This window comes from Dendropsophus ebraccatus, chromosome 1 (genome assembly GCF_027789765.1).
Source record: "Dendropsophus ebraccatus isolate aDenEbr1 chromosome 1, aDenEbr1.pat, whole genome shotgun sequence".
Classification (NCBI taxonomy): domain Eukaryota; kingdom Metazoa; phylum Chordata; class Amphibia; order Anura; family Hylidae; genus Dendropsophus; species Dendropsophus ebraccatus.
Window position 1 is genome coordinate 25070627 of NC_091454.1, and position 18787 is coordinate 25089413.

At 42.0% G+C, this 18787-nt stretch overlaps 1 protein-coding gene across 1 annotated transcript; it reads left to right on the plus strand.

Annotated features, from left to right (window-relative positions):
• The first annotated feature begins 1706 nt into the window (after positions 1-1706).
• Positions 1707-17021, plus strand: MYOZ3 (myozenin 3). The gene is made up of 6 exons (XM_069953672.1): positions 1707-1728; positions 10347-10433; positions 13036-13190; positions 13582-13786; positions 15425-15602; positions 16466-17021. The coding sequence occupies exons 2-6, from the start codon at positions 10355-10357 to the stop codon at positions 16650-16652; spliced, it is 804 nt and encodes a 267-aa protein (XP_069809773.1). The 5' UTR covers positions 1707-1728; positions 10347-10354; the 3' UTR covers positions 16653-17021.
• The last annotated feature ends 1766 nt before the right edge of the window (positions 17022-18787 follow it).

The following is an 18787-nucleotide window of genomic DNA, read 5'->3' on the forward strand; positions in this document are numbered from 1 at the left end:
ATCTGAGGCACTCATGGCATAGATATCCATCCAACATGCATTACGGATGTCTGGATAAACATCTACGGGATCATTGAAACATTAATAGAGAAAAAAAGTACCCTGTGCTAATTGGAAACAACTGATGATCAACGTGTATCGGCACTTACCATAGATCTGTATAATTTTTATAGTGAAGGAGACAACACCCCTCCCACCTGCGTCATTTTATAAAGATGAGGATTGCCATTTAAAAGGGTTATCCAGGATTCAAAAAGCAGCGCCACCCCTGTCCTCAGGTTGTTTGAAGTAATACATCTCAGCTCCTTTCACGTCAATGGATCTGAGCTGCAGTACCACATACATACTGAGAGGACAAGAGTGGCGCTGTTTTCTTGAAAGAAAGCAGCTTTATTTTTTTGACCCTGGAAAAACTCTGGAAGAGGAATGGATGTTGTAGTATGAACTACATAAAGAACAGCCTACAGGGGACATCACTGAGTGGTGCTATAGGACCAAAGAGGAGATGAGGTCTGTATAATCCTGGAACGGGAATCAGTCTCTTGTCTGTTAATTAATACACTAACCACTTTATTCAGGGTGAGAAAACAGACAAACTATGGCGCCCTCTAGAGGGGAAAATCAGTATTTCACGAGAATTGTCTCTAGTATTTTTTTGTAAGTGCTCAGGCTGACTTAAAAAAAATGTTACTCACCTTCCTGATCTCTGCCGACGCCATTTTTGTAGTGCCCACTCCCTGTTGATCTGCACTTCCTGGCCCCCATCTGTAAACAGGAAGTACCCTCTCAGCCAATCACTGAACACAGCAATGACCGGATCCTTTTAAATTATATATTTTATTCCTGGACAGCCCATTTAAGAATCACATTATAGTAGTTAAAGTGATGTTGAGCATTTCAAACACATCGATATCATATAATATGATCAGGCAATCATAACGCTATATGCATTCATCTGCTGGATGGACCTGCAATGCATTCTGGGCCTAGTCTCGTGTCTCTTCTTGGCCCATTTTTTAAGGGATCACCTGGTATATGTCCCTAGAAGCGATGTATGTGCTTGCATCATTGTGTTTACCGTGTATAGCCAGCTTCTGAATAAACATTATTTTATGCTTTACCTGCTGTGTGTTCTTTGCGTTGCGGTCACAATTCCTCCAGACAAGCATCCATCACTAACCCTCAGCAATGCGGCTCGGCAGGCCCCTACTATCTATTATAAAGAACTGACCGGTAACAAGTGCACAAATTCTTACATATATTGTACTGATAAAAAAGAAGAAGAGATATCAGGCCTCTATTTATGGGATATTTTGGTCTCCAGTAAAATAATACTTCAGTTTTGACAATTTATGAATTGGCATATGGCCATAAATACCATCATAGAACAATGTACGAGGAAGACCACTGAACACACCTAACGTAAATCTATATTTTTTAAATGTCACTTTGTTAGGTGCAAAATTCTACAACTCCAACATGACCAACGATACAATTTTGACTAATGTGTATTATGGTAGTCATCAGGGCTGGCATCAGCACAAGGGTTACCCGGGGCCCACAGCGCCTCTAGGGGCAGGGTGAACGCTAAACATTAGAAGACACAGAGAGAGCAGGACCTGCACAGAGAGAGAAAAGGGTGAAGGATCTGATCACATGACCCAAAGGTCCTCAACCTTACAGGGTGGAGAGCAGCACGACAAAGAGGAAGAGGGAGAAGACTGAGCTGTAAGTGTTGTGTGTATGTGTGTCAGTCAGTCAATAATGTGTGTGTGTGAGTAATGTGTGTTTGTGTCTCAAATGATTGCGCATAGTGGATGAATGAGGGGCCCGTTGAGACTGTGTCGCCTAAGGGCCCACAAAAACCTGGAGCCGGCCCTGGTGGCCATAAACTTTTAATAACTGTTCAGCCATGAGTTATCTCTCCTATTCACCACGTATCCTCCCCATACACTGGAACATTTGACACGGCCGAGCATTCCTGTCTTCTCTATGAGGAGAGTAGGGGTAAGCCACTGCCAAAGAGCTGTGACTGCGGCTTATTTCTTCTAGAACAAACAGATCAAGCAGGAAAAGTTGGATGCATCCCTCTGGAGTTGGGGAAAACATGGAACATTTGACACGGCCGAGCATTCCTGTCTTCTCTATGAGGAGAGTAGGGGTAAGCCACTGCCAAAAAGCTGTGACTGCGGCTTATTTCTTCTAGAACAAACAGATCAAGCAGGAAAAGTTGGATGCATCCCTCTGGAGTTGGGGAAACATAGATACAGCCATAGACTGAATCCATGTTTTCCAGAACTCCCTAGGGCTGCATTGAACTTCTCCAGACAGCGGGAATCAGTTGCCAAGCGTTTGGATTCGGTGGGACCCGAACAATCGGTAAGTTTACTCAACACTACTCCCGGCAGCTGGAGAAGTTGGATGCATTCAACTCCTTTAGTTGGGTCTGGAGAACACTGCCGAACCTGCTAAGTTCATCCAGCTTAAGTTCATAAGCTGGATACATAGGCTCAAGACACTTGCGCCTCAAGGGTTGAATGAAGGTTTCACCTTCACCCCCTTCTTATAAATATTAATTATATAGCAATACATCAATACCCAGTTAAGGGAATGGACAGTACTCTTTTTAGGTCTTAAATCCCCAAACTTATCTCCCCCCCTCCCCCCTTCCATTGTATCATTTTATCATAAATAGAGAATGAACATATAGCATATAGTTCATTGTCCACCACAATAATACATTAACCCAACATCAAATACAGAAGATACTTTCCAATTATAGACAGATCAATTAGGACTTGTATTAAATACTGTATTGTAATAAGCATTGACACACAAGTGACTTGACTGTTATACCGGACTCCAACATGATGTCCAAGGTCGTACGCAGACGCGGACATCCTGTACCACAGAGGACCGTATCCAACGCATAGGCGCCTGAGGAAGACGTGGACAATTTCTTCAGAGTCCGTACGCATGCGCCGGAGACATCCTCAGTCAAAAATTTCTAAGTTCGCGCATGCGCGAAACCGGCAAACTGACTTAAAACTTCTAAGTATGCGCGCATGCGCGAAGAATCTTTTCGATCCAATCTCTAAGTCCGCGAAAACTGGTAAACTGATTCCAACGGTCAGTGAGAGGAACGGAGGAGTGATACCCGCCAACATCAACTTCAAATGCTCCCCTCTCTAATCCAATGGGACCGCCAACAGCGCTGTCCCACAATTGATAAAGATTATATATATACCTTTATAGCACTCTAAAAGAAACAAGTGAGAATAATTGACTACTATAAATGGGCCCTACCTAAAAACTGGGTAGAATGAAGGGGGTCAAGTGGCCAAATTGTGAATGTTACCATATGCTTCTAAATAACAGAAATAATAATTTTCGATATGAGCTTGCATTGGTAATGGAATTTGACGGTCATCAGCCTACATCAGTAATAGACACCTAGCAACAAGGCAGGACATACTGTAAACTTAAGTCATGCTAGAAAGACGAGAGCCATGATGGTTTTTACATTTGGAGTCTTCTGTGCTAACTTTACCTCATGACCCTGTAATAGTGACATTACATCATGGGTGGACGACCATCAACAGATATCCTGAGACAGAGGCAAGGGTCAGAAGAGAGAGTGAGAGACAAGAGGGTAGAAGGAACCGAGGAGAAGAAGAAGAAAGTAATAAAGTAACATAGAGGGAGGGGGCACTAAGGAAGGAGATAGACAGAAGCAGATGCAAGACATAGTAAAGGATAGTAATACAAGAAGTAATACAGCTGGGGATAAGGCAGAGCTGTCTCAGCACCCAACGGGGAATAAAGGCTGAATGTAAGCGACAGAAGAAATATAGACACAAGGGAATACAAGAAACCAAATATACAAAGGCTATAAAGATCTGAAGAGGAAAGAAGCATTCCATCCGTGACATCCGCACCAGGTGAGCTTCTCAACCGTACGACTAAAGCGGTCTACGAGCCATATCATATACTGTTATTGTATTATTTATGAGGACAATATGTCAGTGGACTTAGTTATGTATGAGACTTGACTCGCTTTACAACTTCCATAGTGTAAATGACCATGACCATACACGACCTCTGAGGCTGGAGGGTAAGAGGATGGGGGCACCAACAAACTTATGGTAGTCTTGTTTGCATGCATCCTATAGGGAAAGATAGTTTACCTAGCTTCTGACATGAATGGTGGGGGTCGAGCTGCACAGACACCCATCGATAGAATGAAGAGACAGATGAGATTATATGATCACTTTGTCCCTTAGATTCTCCTCAACTTTTCTTTGAAAGCAGAGCTCCCTGGAGACACCATGACAGTCTCTATGTATCTCTATGGGACTATGATGGTGTCCATACTTATACATTCAACTTTAAAGTGGAAAAGAAACAAAGAGACAAAGTTGATCGCTGATCACTGTCCCTTTATTTATAATGGTTGAAGAGATCCTGAGTGGGTTCGCTGCAGAAAATGCCACACCGTGACCTAAGACAGACTCTACCTGGTGATTGTATTGGTGTGTCACCGCGTCAACCTTTCCTCAATGTCTTATCATGTGACAGATCTGTATTTTCAATAAAAAACTTGTAAAACTTTAGCCGCCGCTAGAGGGTCTGATCTGTAACTTGGTGTGTATGGCTTTTGCCTATGATGGAATTGTATGTGGAAGGCCACAAGGCGGCACACAAACCCTATGCAGAATTACTTTCATTATCTTCTAATAAAACATGGTGACGTTTTTTATAATCTACAAAAAGGACAGTCTAAATAGGAACTGGCTCAGTTGCCCCTAGCAACCAATCAGATTCCATCTTTCATTTTCCAAAGAATCTGTGTAGAAAGAAAAGTGCAATTTGATTGGTTGCTAGGGGCAACTGAGCAAGTCCTACTTTACACCGGTTTGATAAATCGCCCCCTTTAAATGTGTATTGTTCCTAAAAATACTTCTTTGTTAACAGATTGTCACCAGTATTGTCCATAGCAACCAGCCAACCCTGGTTGCTATGGGCGACACTAGTGACACTTTTCATTAGGACGGTTTCATTTATGATCCCTGTAATCTTAAACCATGTTCACACTGACATTGGAGCTTGTGCCTACATTGGAAGCCATGACGACTGACGGACCCTACTGACCTATAATGGAGTCAGTCAGGTTCTGCAGAGGTCACGGGCACTACGTGCTATGCTTTCCTTTAAAACTGACAGAAGTGCTGATGTGGGATCCTAACGGCAATGTGAACAACTCTTAAGGCAGGGTTCATATTACGAATATGGTGTCTGTGGCATATGTATATCAGCAAACTGTGAAAATGGGATGTTTATGTAATGTACATTGACTTTAATGACCTGAATGTAGTCACTAATTGAGTACGTTCAGGCCAATAAAGTAAATGCAGCCTGTGCCTGTCTGCGTATGTATACAACAGCATCTTGTTTTGACAATTTTCTGACATATATGTTCTATGGCTGTCAGTCAGCCTAAGGCCCCCATACACCTTTAATTGCTGGCAGCTTAAAGGAGACCTGTCACCCCCCGTGCCCCGTGGCAGGCTCCCGACCCCCAGCTAGATCCCCTTATACAGACCTCATCTAGCCGAGTCCCACTCCCGGAGCCGATCCCGGGACGGAGATATCCCAGTCAGAAGCCGGGGGGCGCGCTGTGGAGATAGGTCCAGCGTCCATAGAGAATGAATGGAGCCGTGCGCGCGCCGGCTTCTGACCAGGATATCTCCGTCCCGGGATCGGCTCCGGGAGCGGGACTCGGTCAGATAAGGTCTGTATAAGGGGATCTAACTGGGGGTTGGGAGCCTGTCACCCCAGCACGGGGGGGTGACAGGTCCTCTTTAACAATCATTCGGCCATTAGTTATCTGTAGTCAGCATGGTCGAGTGTTCCTGTGTTCTCTGTATGTTGTAGCCAGAAAGCTCTGCCTGCGGCTTATCTCTCCCAAAACAAAGAAATTGGGCAATAACTTTCCATTACACCCGACCCCTATTGTGGTGGTGTCTCAGGGTTGCCGGGTAGTGTTGTAGCAACTGCGACCGGTCACTTGCTAGGTGGTAGAGTGTGACTCCACGACAATGGTGATTGGTCGGTGGAGTATAGCTCAGCCAGGTGGTATAGTGTTGTGACGCCAGTGCTGAATCAGCACACAGGTATACAGCACACCTGCTTTTAGCTTTGGAGGCTGGCTATACCCTTTCCCCAATGGTCAGTGTCCTGCCGGGTTGTGAGGGGTCCCTTGGGCGCTTATCACGGTGATCCGGAGTGGAGTTATGACCCACCTGGACTGTCGGTACTGCCACCCACAGAAAGGGGAGATAACCCAAGGACAGTGTAATTGATGTGTAGGTGCTAGTACAATAACCACTGAGTCCCGGTAAAATAAATAAACTCTACCTTTACTGACGAATATGTTGGCATACAAGTAGACAATTACTTTGGACTTGACTAGATCTGCATCGAGAACTGTAGAGTTAGTGAGCGTAAAGTAGCAGTGCTGACTTGGTTGCGTGCTGAGAAGAGTTGAGTGAGTTCAAAGAAGTGGAGATGAATAGATTGTGAGAGTTCTGAGTAGTGTAAAGGAGTTTGTCTTGAGAGTCCCAACCCAATGTAGTACTGTGCTCTGCCAGATTTTTAGAAAAAGAATACTTGAAAGAAGAAGACTGCTTGTGTTTCGACCTGTGTCGCTGTAACCACCTGTTGCCCTACAGTGTCGGTGACCTGTCCTCCTAGGCTGACACAAGCCCCAGACCTTGTTACCTGAGTTGAGCAAGGTGTCCAACGTTATCTGGTTTCACCTGCATTAAGAGATAGAGTACATAGGCTCTTGACTGCTTTGCTCTATCCGGATCAGTTCCTTTTTAGCTTGTAGGATACTGTCCTGCACTGTATTTAAGTTGTTCACAGCGTGGGTTGGGGTGATCCCTGACTTGTCCTCTCTGTTGGTGTTTAGCACTGCATTATAGGTAGAAGTGTTGCTTTAAAGAAGAAAAGGGTCTCTGTGTTTTCCATACATCTGTCCAATACCACACTCCAGACTAGACTACACTGGACTGACTAAGTGTCCTTGACAGGGGACCTGGCAGAGCCAGGGCCCAGCTTGACTACAGCAGGAAGCATCCTGTCTTGCGTCCTCTCTCTATCAACGACATCATCTGTTGGAGGTTTTGCCAGAGAGCTCCATGCACGAGCGGCAGGTAAGGATAACAAACTCATAAGGTATATGGCAGTGTGTTCCTGTGTTCTCTATGGGGAAGGGTATGCTGCAGCCAGAGAGCTCTGGCTGCGTCTTTTCTCTCCCACAGCAAAGGGGTCCAGCCATAACTTTCCATCACACCCGACCCCTATCACCACCGACGTCATCCGTTGATGGTCATGAGGGAGAGCCTCAATGCGTAAGTGGTGGGCCAGGACAACAACTTATCATTGTGGCTTCAGCATTTAGAACATGAACGATGGCAAAGCTAACCAGAAACTATTGTTGGGTTGAGCAGTCATTGACGTACATGTCAAGGCACCCTACCCATAGATTCCTGGTTGTATAGGACAGTGATTTTCAACCTTTTTTGAGCCGCAGCATACTTTTTATACTTAAAAAAACCCGGGGCATGCCACCAACCAAAATGGCACAAAATGACACTAAAACAGTACATATTATACATATAGTTAATAATATAGATTCTAAATGTATTTATACTCACTCTCACTCACTATACTATACTCTTCTCCCCCCGTGCTTCTCTCCTGTGCTTCTCTCCACCATACTTCTCCCCCCTACTTCTCTCCTGTGCTTCTCTCCACCATACTTCTCCCCCCTGCTTCTCTCCTGTGCTTCTCTCCACCATACTTCTTCCCCCTGCTTCTCTCCTGTGCTTCTCTCCCCCCTGCTTCTCTCCTGTGCTTCTCTACCCCATGCTTCTCTCCTGTGCTTCTCTCCACCATACTTCTCCCCCCTGCTTCTCTCCTGTGCTTCTCTCCCCCATGTGGGCAGGCCGTAGCGCACACGTTGATTGGATACGTGCATCATGGCCCGCCCCAGCGCACCACGCAACCGCCCACATTATAATCTGCCACTGATCGCTGCACATTGCCGAACAAAACACAGGGGCACCATAGTTTGGGGAACTTTCCCCGCGGCACACCTGACCATGTGTCGCGGCACACTGGTTGAAAATCACTGGTATAGGAGAACTAGAACTGGTTACCACCACAAACCCCATCTCCTCTTCCTCCACTGATATTTAGTCCAAGCAGTCAGGGCACAAGAGATTCTGACCTCCATATGCTGTAATCCGACTTATAGCTGCTGTATCCATTCCCTAATATACCACGAGGAATCCCTCTCCTATATCTGTATAATAAGTGATTATATTTCTTAGGTTTCTACAATTAACACTGGGAATAGACATTTAACCCTTGGTACCTACTATTAATAGGTATGAGTACATTGTGTGTTATGTACACTATGGTAGAATCCCGCTGCCCTCCATGCCCTGCTGTAATGAAGAAGCCCAAAAGACGTCATTGTGCAGTCCTAAGCACATTCCCAATGTCTCACTGAGCTTTATCCAGCCCTCCTAGAAGTTTTATATTCTGTGAAGATAACTTACAGTATCAGGTCTTTGAAGTGAACCTATTCAATTAAATGGGGTTTTATATTTTTTCTTAAAGGGGTTATTCTGGATTAGAAAAATGTAACTGTTTTTTTTTTTTTTTAAATAAAAACAGCACCACCCCAATCTCAGTTTGTGAGCGGTATTGCATTTCAGTTTCATTGAAGTGAATGGAGCCAAGTTGTAACACTACACACAACCTGAGGATAGGGGTGGTGCTGTTTTTAGAAGAAAGCAGCTTGTTTTTTGTAATCCTTTTAACTGTGGATACAATAGCAGAGTACTGTGTCATGATCTTTAAAGTCTCAAAGCACTCTATGCATGAGCATCTACCTTTAGGCAATGTTCACACAACATATAAACAGCGTCCGTAATTTGGGACTCAAAATGTATGTGGTTTTAAATAAAAATTGCATTGAAGTATATAAACAACAGCCGGAAAAAAATGACATGATCATTATTACAACGGCCAAAGCAAACAACGGCTGTTGTTCAATACATTGTGTAAAACAACCGCCATTGTTTGCATTGACTTCAGTGTAAATCACTGCCATAAATTGAAAACAACGTCCATTCTTTTCATAAAAAGTATATCGTGTGAACATAGCCCTAGGCTTTGTTCACACAATGCACAAACAATGGCCGCTGTTTGGCACTCAAAAACAATGGCCGTTGTAGCGAGTGTCAAACAACAGCCGTTTTCGCATTGAAAATTGCATTGAAATCAATGCATAACATCCAGAAATAATTGACAAGAACAGCTGTTGTTTTAATTGGAAACAACAGCCATCATAAAAAATACACTGTGTGAACATAGCCTTAGGGTATATTCCTACAACATCTTCTTTTTGGCCGTTTGAGTCCAAACTTTGGAATCAAACGACCAGAAAAAGACGTGGGAATATATCCTCAGGGTTTGTTTACATATGGTGGAACATATTGGTCGTGGCAAAGTGGAAAGGATTTACCGTATCTGCATATCTTGTCTGCATAGTATGAATACAATTTGTATTATTTTCCCATTGACTTCAATGGCAAATTTAATATCTGCACCAAAATCTGCATAATTTGCTTCCACTGCAGAGTATCCACCCTGTGTGAGAATACCCTTAAAGGGGTTGTACTATCATACTTTCTTGTCCACTCTGATATTAGAGAGAGACACCTACAGGATAGGCGGTCAGCAATTATCATGTACGGTTCCTATTCTAAGTAATGAACCAGGGCCTGAAATTTACCGAGCAACTGACCACCTAAAGAGGATGGGTGGAGTAGTCCAGGGGGTCTTCACATCCATGAATATGCAGTACACTTGGGTGAGGTGTCACACACACAGATATATGATAGGTCTGTATAACCCAGGTCCTAACATACATATAGGAATGGACTAAACTGGTTAGTAATCCTACAATATTTCCAGTTACTGCAGACCAAAGTAAGCGATTACAGGAAATTTACCCATAATACACCACTCGCAGACAAAAAAAATTCTCATTCACCATCAAAAGCAGAACTGCTGACTCTGCACTTTCTAATAACCTGCATAGTTTCTAATCCTTCCTCTAATCCCCCCCTCATTCACGTATCTGTACTTTCCCATCTCCGCTCTTCCCTCTGGTTCCTATGTGCATGACAATAGATAATATGTTGTCTGGGGGTAATGACTGTATTAGATAAAATGACGCTCTATAATTATTCTTCTTTATTTTGCAGCCGGCACAATGTTTCCCACGTATGCAGACCTGGTGAAGGAGAGGAAAGGCCTGGCATCAGCCATTGTCAGGGAAATTAGAGGGGAAGGTAAGACCGGAAAGGATGACTTGACTTTAATTATAGAGGTCATCATCACAACTCGCAGATAGTATCATATTATACTACTAATGTCTACATATGGCGCACAGAGATTTATTATATTCAATAGGCAGTATTCTCTCGATGTTATAGAGCAGATTTGATGACTAGATTGATATATACTTTTGTACTATAGTCCAGATTCTAATAAACTGATCTAAATCTAGGTTTAGGAGTCCAGTGGGCGGCCCTAATCAGTGATTGACAGCCTTCTTTGTAGGAGTCACCAATAAGGTCCGCCCACTTGACTCCAGAATGAGCAGAGATTTTGATCACAGTATTACAAGGTATTACTAAAACCATGAGGGAGATTTATGAAACATGGTGTAAAGTGAAACTGGCTCAGTCGCCCCTAGCAACCAATCAGATTCCACCTTTCATTCCTTACAGACTCTTTGGAAAATGAAAGGCGGAATCTGATTGGTTGCTAGGGGCAACTAAGCCAGTTTCACTTTACACCATGTTTGATAAATCTCCCCCCATGGTATACACTCCAGCCTGGATATATATATATATATATATATATATATATATATATATATATATTACACTCACCGGCCACTTTATTAGGTACACCTGTCCAACTGCATGTTACCACTTAATTTGTAATCAGCCAATCACATGGTGGCAACTCAGTGCATTTAGGCATGTAGACATGGTCAAGACAATCTCCTGCAGTTCAAACCGAGCATCAGTATGGGGAAGAAAGGTGATTTGAGTGCCTTTGAACGTGGCATGGTTGTTGGTGCCAGAAGGGCTGGTCTGAGTATTTCAGAAACTGCTGATCTACTGGGATTTTCACGCACAACCATCTCTAGGGTTTACAGAGAATGGTCCGAAAAAGAAAAAACATCCAGTGAGCGGCAGTTCTGTGGGCGGAAATGCCTTGTTGATGCCAGAGGTCAGAGGAGAATGGGCAGACTGGTTCCAGCTGATAGAAAGGCAACAGTGACTCAAATAGCCAACCGTTACAACCAAGGTAGGCAGAAGAGCATCTCTGAACGCACAGTACGTCCAACTTTGAGGCAGATGGGCTACAGCAGCAGAAGACCACACCGGGTGCCACTCCTTTCAGTTAAGAACAGGAAACTGAGGCTACAATTTGCACAAGCTCATCGAAATTGGACAGTAGAAGATTGGAAAAACGTTGCCTGGTCTGATGAGTCTCGATTTCTGCTGCGACATTCGGATGGTAGGGTCAGAATTTGTCGTCAACAACATGAAAGCATGGAGCCATCCTGCCTTGTATCAACGGTTCAGGCTGGTGGTGGTGGTGTCATGGTGTGGGGAATATTTTCTTGGCACTCTTTGGGCCCCTTGGTACCAATTGAGCATCGTTGCAACGCCACAGCCTACCTGAGTATTGTTGCTGACCATGTCCATCCCTTTATGACCACAATGGACCCAACATCTGATGGCTACTTTCAGCAGGATAATCCGCCATGTCATAGAGCTAGAATCATCTCAGACTGGTTTCTTGAACATGACAATGAGTTCACTGTACTCCAATGGCCTCCACAGTCACCAGATCTCAATCCAATAGAGCATCTTTGGGATGTGGTGGAATGGGAGATTCGCATCATGGATGTGCAGCCGACAAATCTGCGGCAACTGTGTGATGCCATCATGTCAATATGGACCAAAATCTCTGAGGAATGCTTCCAGCACCTTGTTGTATCTATGCCATGAAGAATTGAGGCAGTTCTGAAGGCAAAAGGGGGTCCAACCCGTTACTAGCATGGTGTACCTAATAAAGTGGCCGGTGAGTGTATGTATATATATATATATATATGTGCAATCTGCTCAGCTCTGTCTACTCTATAATATACTGCCTGCCGATCGGGCTGCATTTTCAATACATGTTCCTTTAAAACACCTCATGCCTGGTGTAGCACATCCAAATAAATCTGGAATATTTTACTACTCCTACAGCTCCCAAACTGTTGAAGTAAATATGAAAAGTACCTAAAACACATAATAAATTCTCCTCACATTATGTTCTCCATTATACTGGAGTATGTGACAGGATCCCAGCGCATATTACTTAGTATACTCCCCCCTTATTAGAGTTAAGGTGCCAGTTCACATAGCAGTATCAATTTGCATCGCAGTTTGGGGGCACGTGGCTTTTACAAGTGACACACTTGGATTTCCGATACACCATGGTTAAGTGTATGGACACCTTAAGTGGCTTCTAAATTTTAGAAAGTGCCGCTAGATTCAGTACAGCTGGAGATTTAGTGATACGTCTGGAACAGTCATTAGGGAAGCCGTAGATTATTTTATAATCTAATCGTAAGAAGGAAAACAGCGCCATCTTGTGTGAGAAGCTTGCTATACATGATTTAAAATTTTTTTTAAAAAACTATATATATACACGGTATATATATATATTTTTTTATTTTTTTTATTATATATATATATATATATATATAATTTATATATATATATATATATATATATATATATATATATATATATATATATACACACACATACACAGGATATATATAAATATACATATATATATTTTTGTTTTATTTATTTGCAGCCCCTCTGTTAGATCTGGGTAAAAAACTTAGCGTCCCCCAAGATCTAATGATGGAAGAGCTCTCACTGCAGCGCAACCGCGGCTCTTGTATGTACTTGGAGCGTCAGAAGCGCGCACAAAGGTTTACATTCGAGTACCCCACAAATCGTATCAATGTGAGTATATAAGAGACATTGCGAATGTCTATATACCACTGTATTGTTCCAATTCATTTAAAATTTTAAATGAAGGGATTTTGCAAATAGTCAATTTAAAAATCCGTTGTCTTGTATCTGCATCAACTATGCAGACCTGTGGTTAGATGCCTTAATTTGTCCCCTATTTCTTACTAACATACATATAGCAGGTTAGCAGGAAGTAGCGGACAGATAGATGGAAACTGTAGGCTCTGACAACACAAGGTTTATTTGTAGTCTGTTACCATGGAGACACCTAGGTCTGATCCCATTGGAGAGCGATAAACATAAAATTATCTGAATGGTATCCTTGTTTCCAGCAATCAAGTATGGATTGGTTCAGCCCATAAAATTATTTTCTTCTTACCAGGCAGGAGGCCACGCCAATGCCATAAATGCTAACCAGTCAGTACCCAATGATGTATCTGGCACAGGAGGGGCCCATGGAAAGGAGAACTTCTGCACTGAAATTCATGTAGTCCCAGGAGGCAATAAGACTCCACCCAATGTTCCTAAGAAATCTCCAAAAGTCTTGCAGATGAAGATGTCCCTTAATCCAGATGGTATAGCTCCAGGTAATTGTAATTTTCATGCTGGGGAAACTACGGGCAGAATGAAACACTGGCTGCCAGGTTTAAAAAAAAAAAAACATAGTTATAGTTGCTTTACATTTTGAAGGCTCTAGCTTCTATAGCTTTTAGCAACCAGTCTGTCTCGAATGACCATCATATATGGATTTGCTATATGGCACCTGTAGTGTACGAAGGGTCATACTGTGCCACCATACCACAAATGCTTTCTGGTGAAATTCCGTATAAATCTGTGAGAAAAGAAATGTGGGATATTCCATAACAGATACCAGAGGTCCTAAGCTTAGGGTAAATTATGATGTCTCATATTGCCATACAGAGAACATATAACTGGACCACAGTGCTACATTGTATACAAATAATGATACTGTACAATACATAAATAATAGTGCTATACCCTATACAAATAGTGATGCTGTACAATACACAAATAACAGTTCCACAAAGTACAAAAATAATATTGCTATACCGTATACAAATAATAGAGCTACACAATACAGAAATAACAGTGCCACACCGTATAGAAATAATAGTGCTACAGCATTCACAAATAACAGTGCCAAGTACATAAATAATAATACTACAATACTAGAGTAAACAAATAATGGAGCTACACAATACATAAATAATAGTGCCACACAGTACATAAATAATAGTGCTACACTGTATACAAATAATAAACAAATAATAGTGCCACACTGTAGATAAATAATAGTGCTACACCATATACAGATATTACACTAATAGTGCCACACTTTTATAAATAATAGTGCTACACCATATACAAATAATACACAAATAATAGTGCCAAACTGTACATTAATAGTGCTAGACCATATACAAATAATAAACAAATAGTGCCACACAGTACATAAATAATAGTGCTATACTATATACAAATAATAAACAAATAATAGTGTCACACATTACATAAATAATAGTGCTACACCATATACAAATAATACACAAATAATAGTGCCACACAGTACATAAATAATAGTGCTACGCTGTATGCAAATAATACACAAATAATAGTGCCACACGGTACGCAAATAATATTGCTACGCCCTATAAAAATAATGGAGCTACACAATACACAAATAATAGTGCCACACAGTACCCAAATAATAATGCTACACCATATAAAAACTATTTTGCTATATCATTCACAAATAACAGTGCCACACAGTACATAAATAATAGTGCTACATCATGGAGGGCCGCAGTTTGGAGACCTATGTTGTACACAAATAATAGTGCCATGCAGTATACAAATAGTAGTGCCCTACAGTAAGAGATTAACTGTCCCATATGGTACAGAGGAAAATGTGCTGTACAGAATGACACAGCCACTAGTGTCAGAGACTATAATAGTGCCGAAATGATAGTGCCGCACAGCGCACATTTTACATTACCTCACAAAATAAACAGTACATAGTAAATATTCCCTTTGGCTTTTGCAGTTGGGCCATTAAAATAGCATTTTGGGCTTTTTTTGTATGTTATTTGGATTCATCGCTTATATAGCCGTATAAGATCTTTGGACCCCAGTACTGGCTGATGTTCTCTATGGTTGCACTGAGTTTATGGACTTTTCACTCAGTCTATTACTTTTGATGACAGGTTATGCTGGACCATGGAGAAATGTTCCATATGAGAAATTTAACAGCACCGCCATCCCCAAATCATACCAGTCTCCTTGGGTAGAAAGCCACAATGTCCAGTATGTAATACCGACCACCGAGAAGCTCCCACCTCCCCCACAGAAACCTCTCAACGTCACATACCGCACATTTAACAGGTACGTAAAATCCATCATTTAAATGTAGAATTCCCTTTAAGGGTATGTTTATACTGAGCAAAACAGGTGGAAATTTCAAGTGGAACTCGTGCCGTGGACACAGAATCCCGCCTGCCTCACTGTCTCAATGTGATGTCTCATGCACCGCTTCAACGCTCTCCACTCAAAGAATTGACATGTCAATTCTTTGGGCAGAAAGTGGAGGCACGCGAGACATCACATTGAGATATTATGGCAGGCGGGATTCTGAGTGGAGTCCACGACGCGGGTTCCGCTCGGAATTTCTGTCTGTTTTGCTCAGTGTGAACATACCCTTAGTCTGTGACTTTAGAAGCCTTACAACATGACTAGAGATTTAAGCCGAGCCAGAAATCTCTCCAGAAGGGGAGGTTACCCATTTGTAGCTACCTCCAAGACATGACATCAGAGAGCTACTTTGTATATCCTTCTTCCCAGAATCCCTAGTGAAGCACGTCTATATGATGCTCTCCTCGAAGAGAAACATTACTTCTTTGGCCCCAGAGAATGGGAAGTTATGGGAAATTTATGTGTATTCTAGCAGACTATGGATGGCTCTCGTGTATGTTCAGATTGAGGAATCTGCGCAGAGAAGTTCCAGTGGATTCCGTCGCTCGCCACCCCTCACAGCCGCCACACGGACATGTGTGCAGCCGTTAGCGATGGGGAGCAACGGAATCCGCCGAAACTTCTCTGCGCGAATTCCTCAGTCTGAAAATACCCTAATAAGGGGGACTCCAATAGAGCCATAGTAGGCCACACTGGCCTGTGCCTATAGACTTTAGAGACAGGAAAGGACATTTTTATTGTTAAAGATGAATTCATATATTTCCTCCTTTCTTCAGGACACCAATCCCATTTGGAAGTCTATCTATAGAATACAATGGTGAAGCTCCAAATATATTTGAAGAACTACAGGCTCAAATTGAGGAATCCACCAGTGGACTGGACCTCATGTGCCACAGGCCCAGCTTCAACAGAGCTCCTCGGGGGTGGGCCAATAAATATGTCCCGGAATCTCCGGACTTGTAGGCTTGTATCTGCCGATACATTATACGGAGGGTCCTAAAGGGGGAAAAACAGGCTGGTTTGGCATTGCTTCGCATATCTGTGTTGGCTTAATGCGATCCCTGGTGGCAAAATAGGTAAATGCTATACTGTATATATCGCTATTAGGGGCAAAGGAGTAAGAATATTTTGATAACCTAGGAGACTCTACTGAGCCTCCTGATGGTCCACATAAAATGAAGGGTGGGTGTTGGGTATTGGTGAGTAGGGGGTACTATGGCAGGGCATAGTGCCTCATAGAGAAGAGATGTTCATGGTGATATTGGTGGTGATGGGGTGGTGCTACTTTCTGTTTTTTTTTGTGTATGAAAAAAATCTACTATTTTGATGACACCAACTGAAGTGCTGAGTCTTCTTTTACACTATCGTTGCTGAATCTGAGGTTTCCCAACGGTATCTGGCACCCTAAAACACCTAGGAGAGAGCGCCTCTTACTGACATACTCTTAAAGAGAAAATGTCAGCAGAACAATGTTGGTCAATCTACGAACATCAAGTTACAGATTAGGAATAGCTAAACAGATTGATATCAATGATCGGCATGGTTGCATAAACGTACATAGTGATAAAGGCCAATCGCTAATTAGGACCGCCCACTGGACTCCTAAGCCCAGAAGAAGCAGAGGTTTAAATAAAGGAAATACATGTTATATTAATTCCACACCCCCCCCCCCCATAAAACTATATCAATCTGTTCAGCTCCTTCTGCTCTATAAGTTCACACTAAATATTTTTTCATAGTGACAGGTTCCCTTTAACAGTTTAGCTAAGACCAGCATTACTATATCAAATTACTGTATAGTGTCTAGGGTGAGGTATACAATATCCAGAGGGTAAATTACCAACATAAACTCCGCACAGATGTTACTGGGAATTTCAATACTAAATTGTGCAGAAGTGTGAATGAAGCTCTGAAGTATAACACAGCCTATAACTCTGAATCATTACACAGATCATAGTCTTTTATAGATGCAATGTTTACCTATTTCTATGAATACTCAAAAAATATTATGTAAACAAAAATAAATTAAAGGGGTTATCCAGGATTAGAACGAAAAAGAAAAACCTGCTACTTTCTTGGACAGATGACAGATCCTAACAGGAGGATCAGACTACATAGGGCTTGTGTGTAGTCTGTTACTATGGAGATACAAAGGCCCATAGATTAGCTTTTTGCCCCAACTCTACCATAGATCTTTTTACAATGGCCAAAAGGGAGCATGAGAACATAGTTGGTGCTCATTTAAAGCGGTGATCCAGTATTAGAAAAAACACAGCTACTTTCTTCCAAAATAGCAACACTCAAATTGTGTGTGGTATTACAATTAACCTCCATTCACTTCTATGGAATTAAGCTGCAAAACCCACACCCAAACTGAGGACAAGATAGGCGCTTTGTTTTTCCAAGCCTTGAAAACCCCTTTAAATCATAAAAAAAATCTCAGAGCGATGGTCTCCTTAAATAGGCGGCTACCACCACTAGAATACCTATGGCTCGTATTGCTTAAAAAAAAAAAAAAAAAAAAAGATGTTCAGCCAATGTAATTATACTTTCTAGTGGACCAACAAACCAGAAGGCGACTATATATAATTTTTTTTTTAACTATATTTTATCTATGTCCACTATAAAGTATCCCCTCCATACAGCGCACAATACACAACTTATTTATATGCAGTTTTATTTTATTTTTTTCTTTTGTGCATAAAACAAAATTTTTCGGCTCAATAAAAGCTTATTTTGTGGCTCATTCACGTCTGCTTCATTTATGTGGCTGATTTTATAGTCTCTCTCTACCAGTCCTGCTGGGCTATTCATACAGGAAGGAGATTAACATAAATTATGGAAAGTACATTTACATTTCCAGCTCTCCGAGGCAATTCTGCAATATTTTACATTTGGATGGTGGGGGAAAAAAAAAAAGTAATCTCTCATGAAAGTAAATATAGTGGAGGCAGTCATTATCATATTCCCGCTAGGTTATCTTAGCCGATCCTGATAGGAAGAAATACTTCGAGAGAGACTTTTTATAGCCCCAGTCGTAAAATTCGGCTGCCTGCACATAAATAGGATATAAAAAAAAGGTGGCGAGGTTGGAGGCT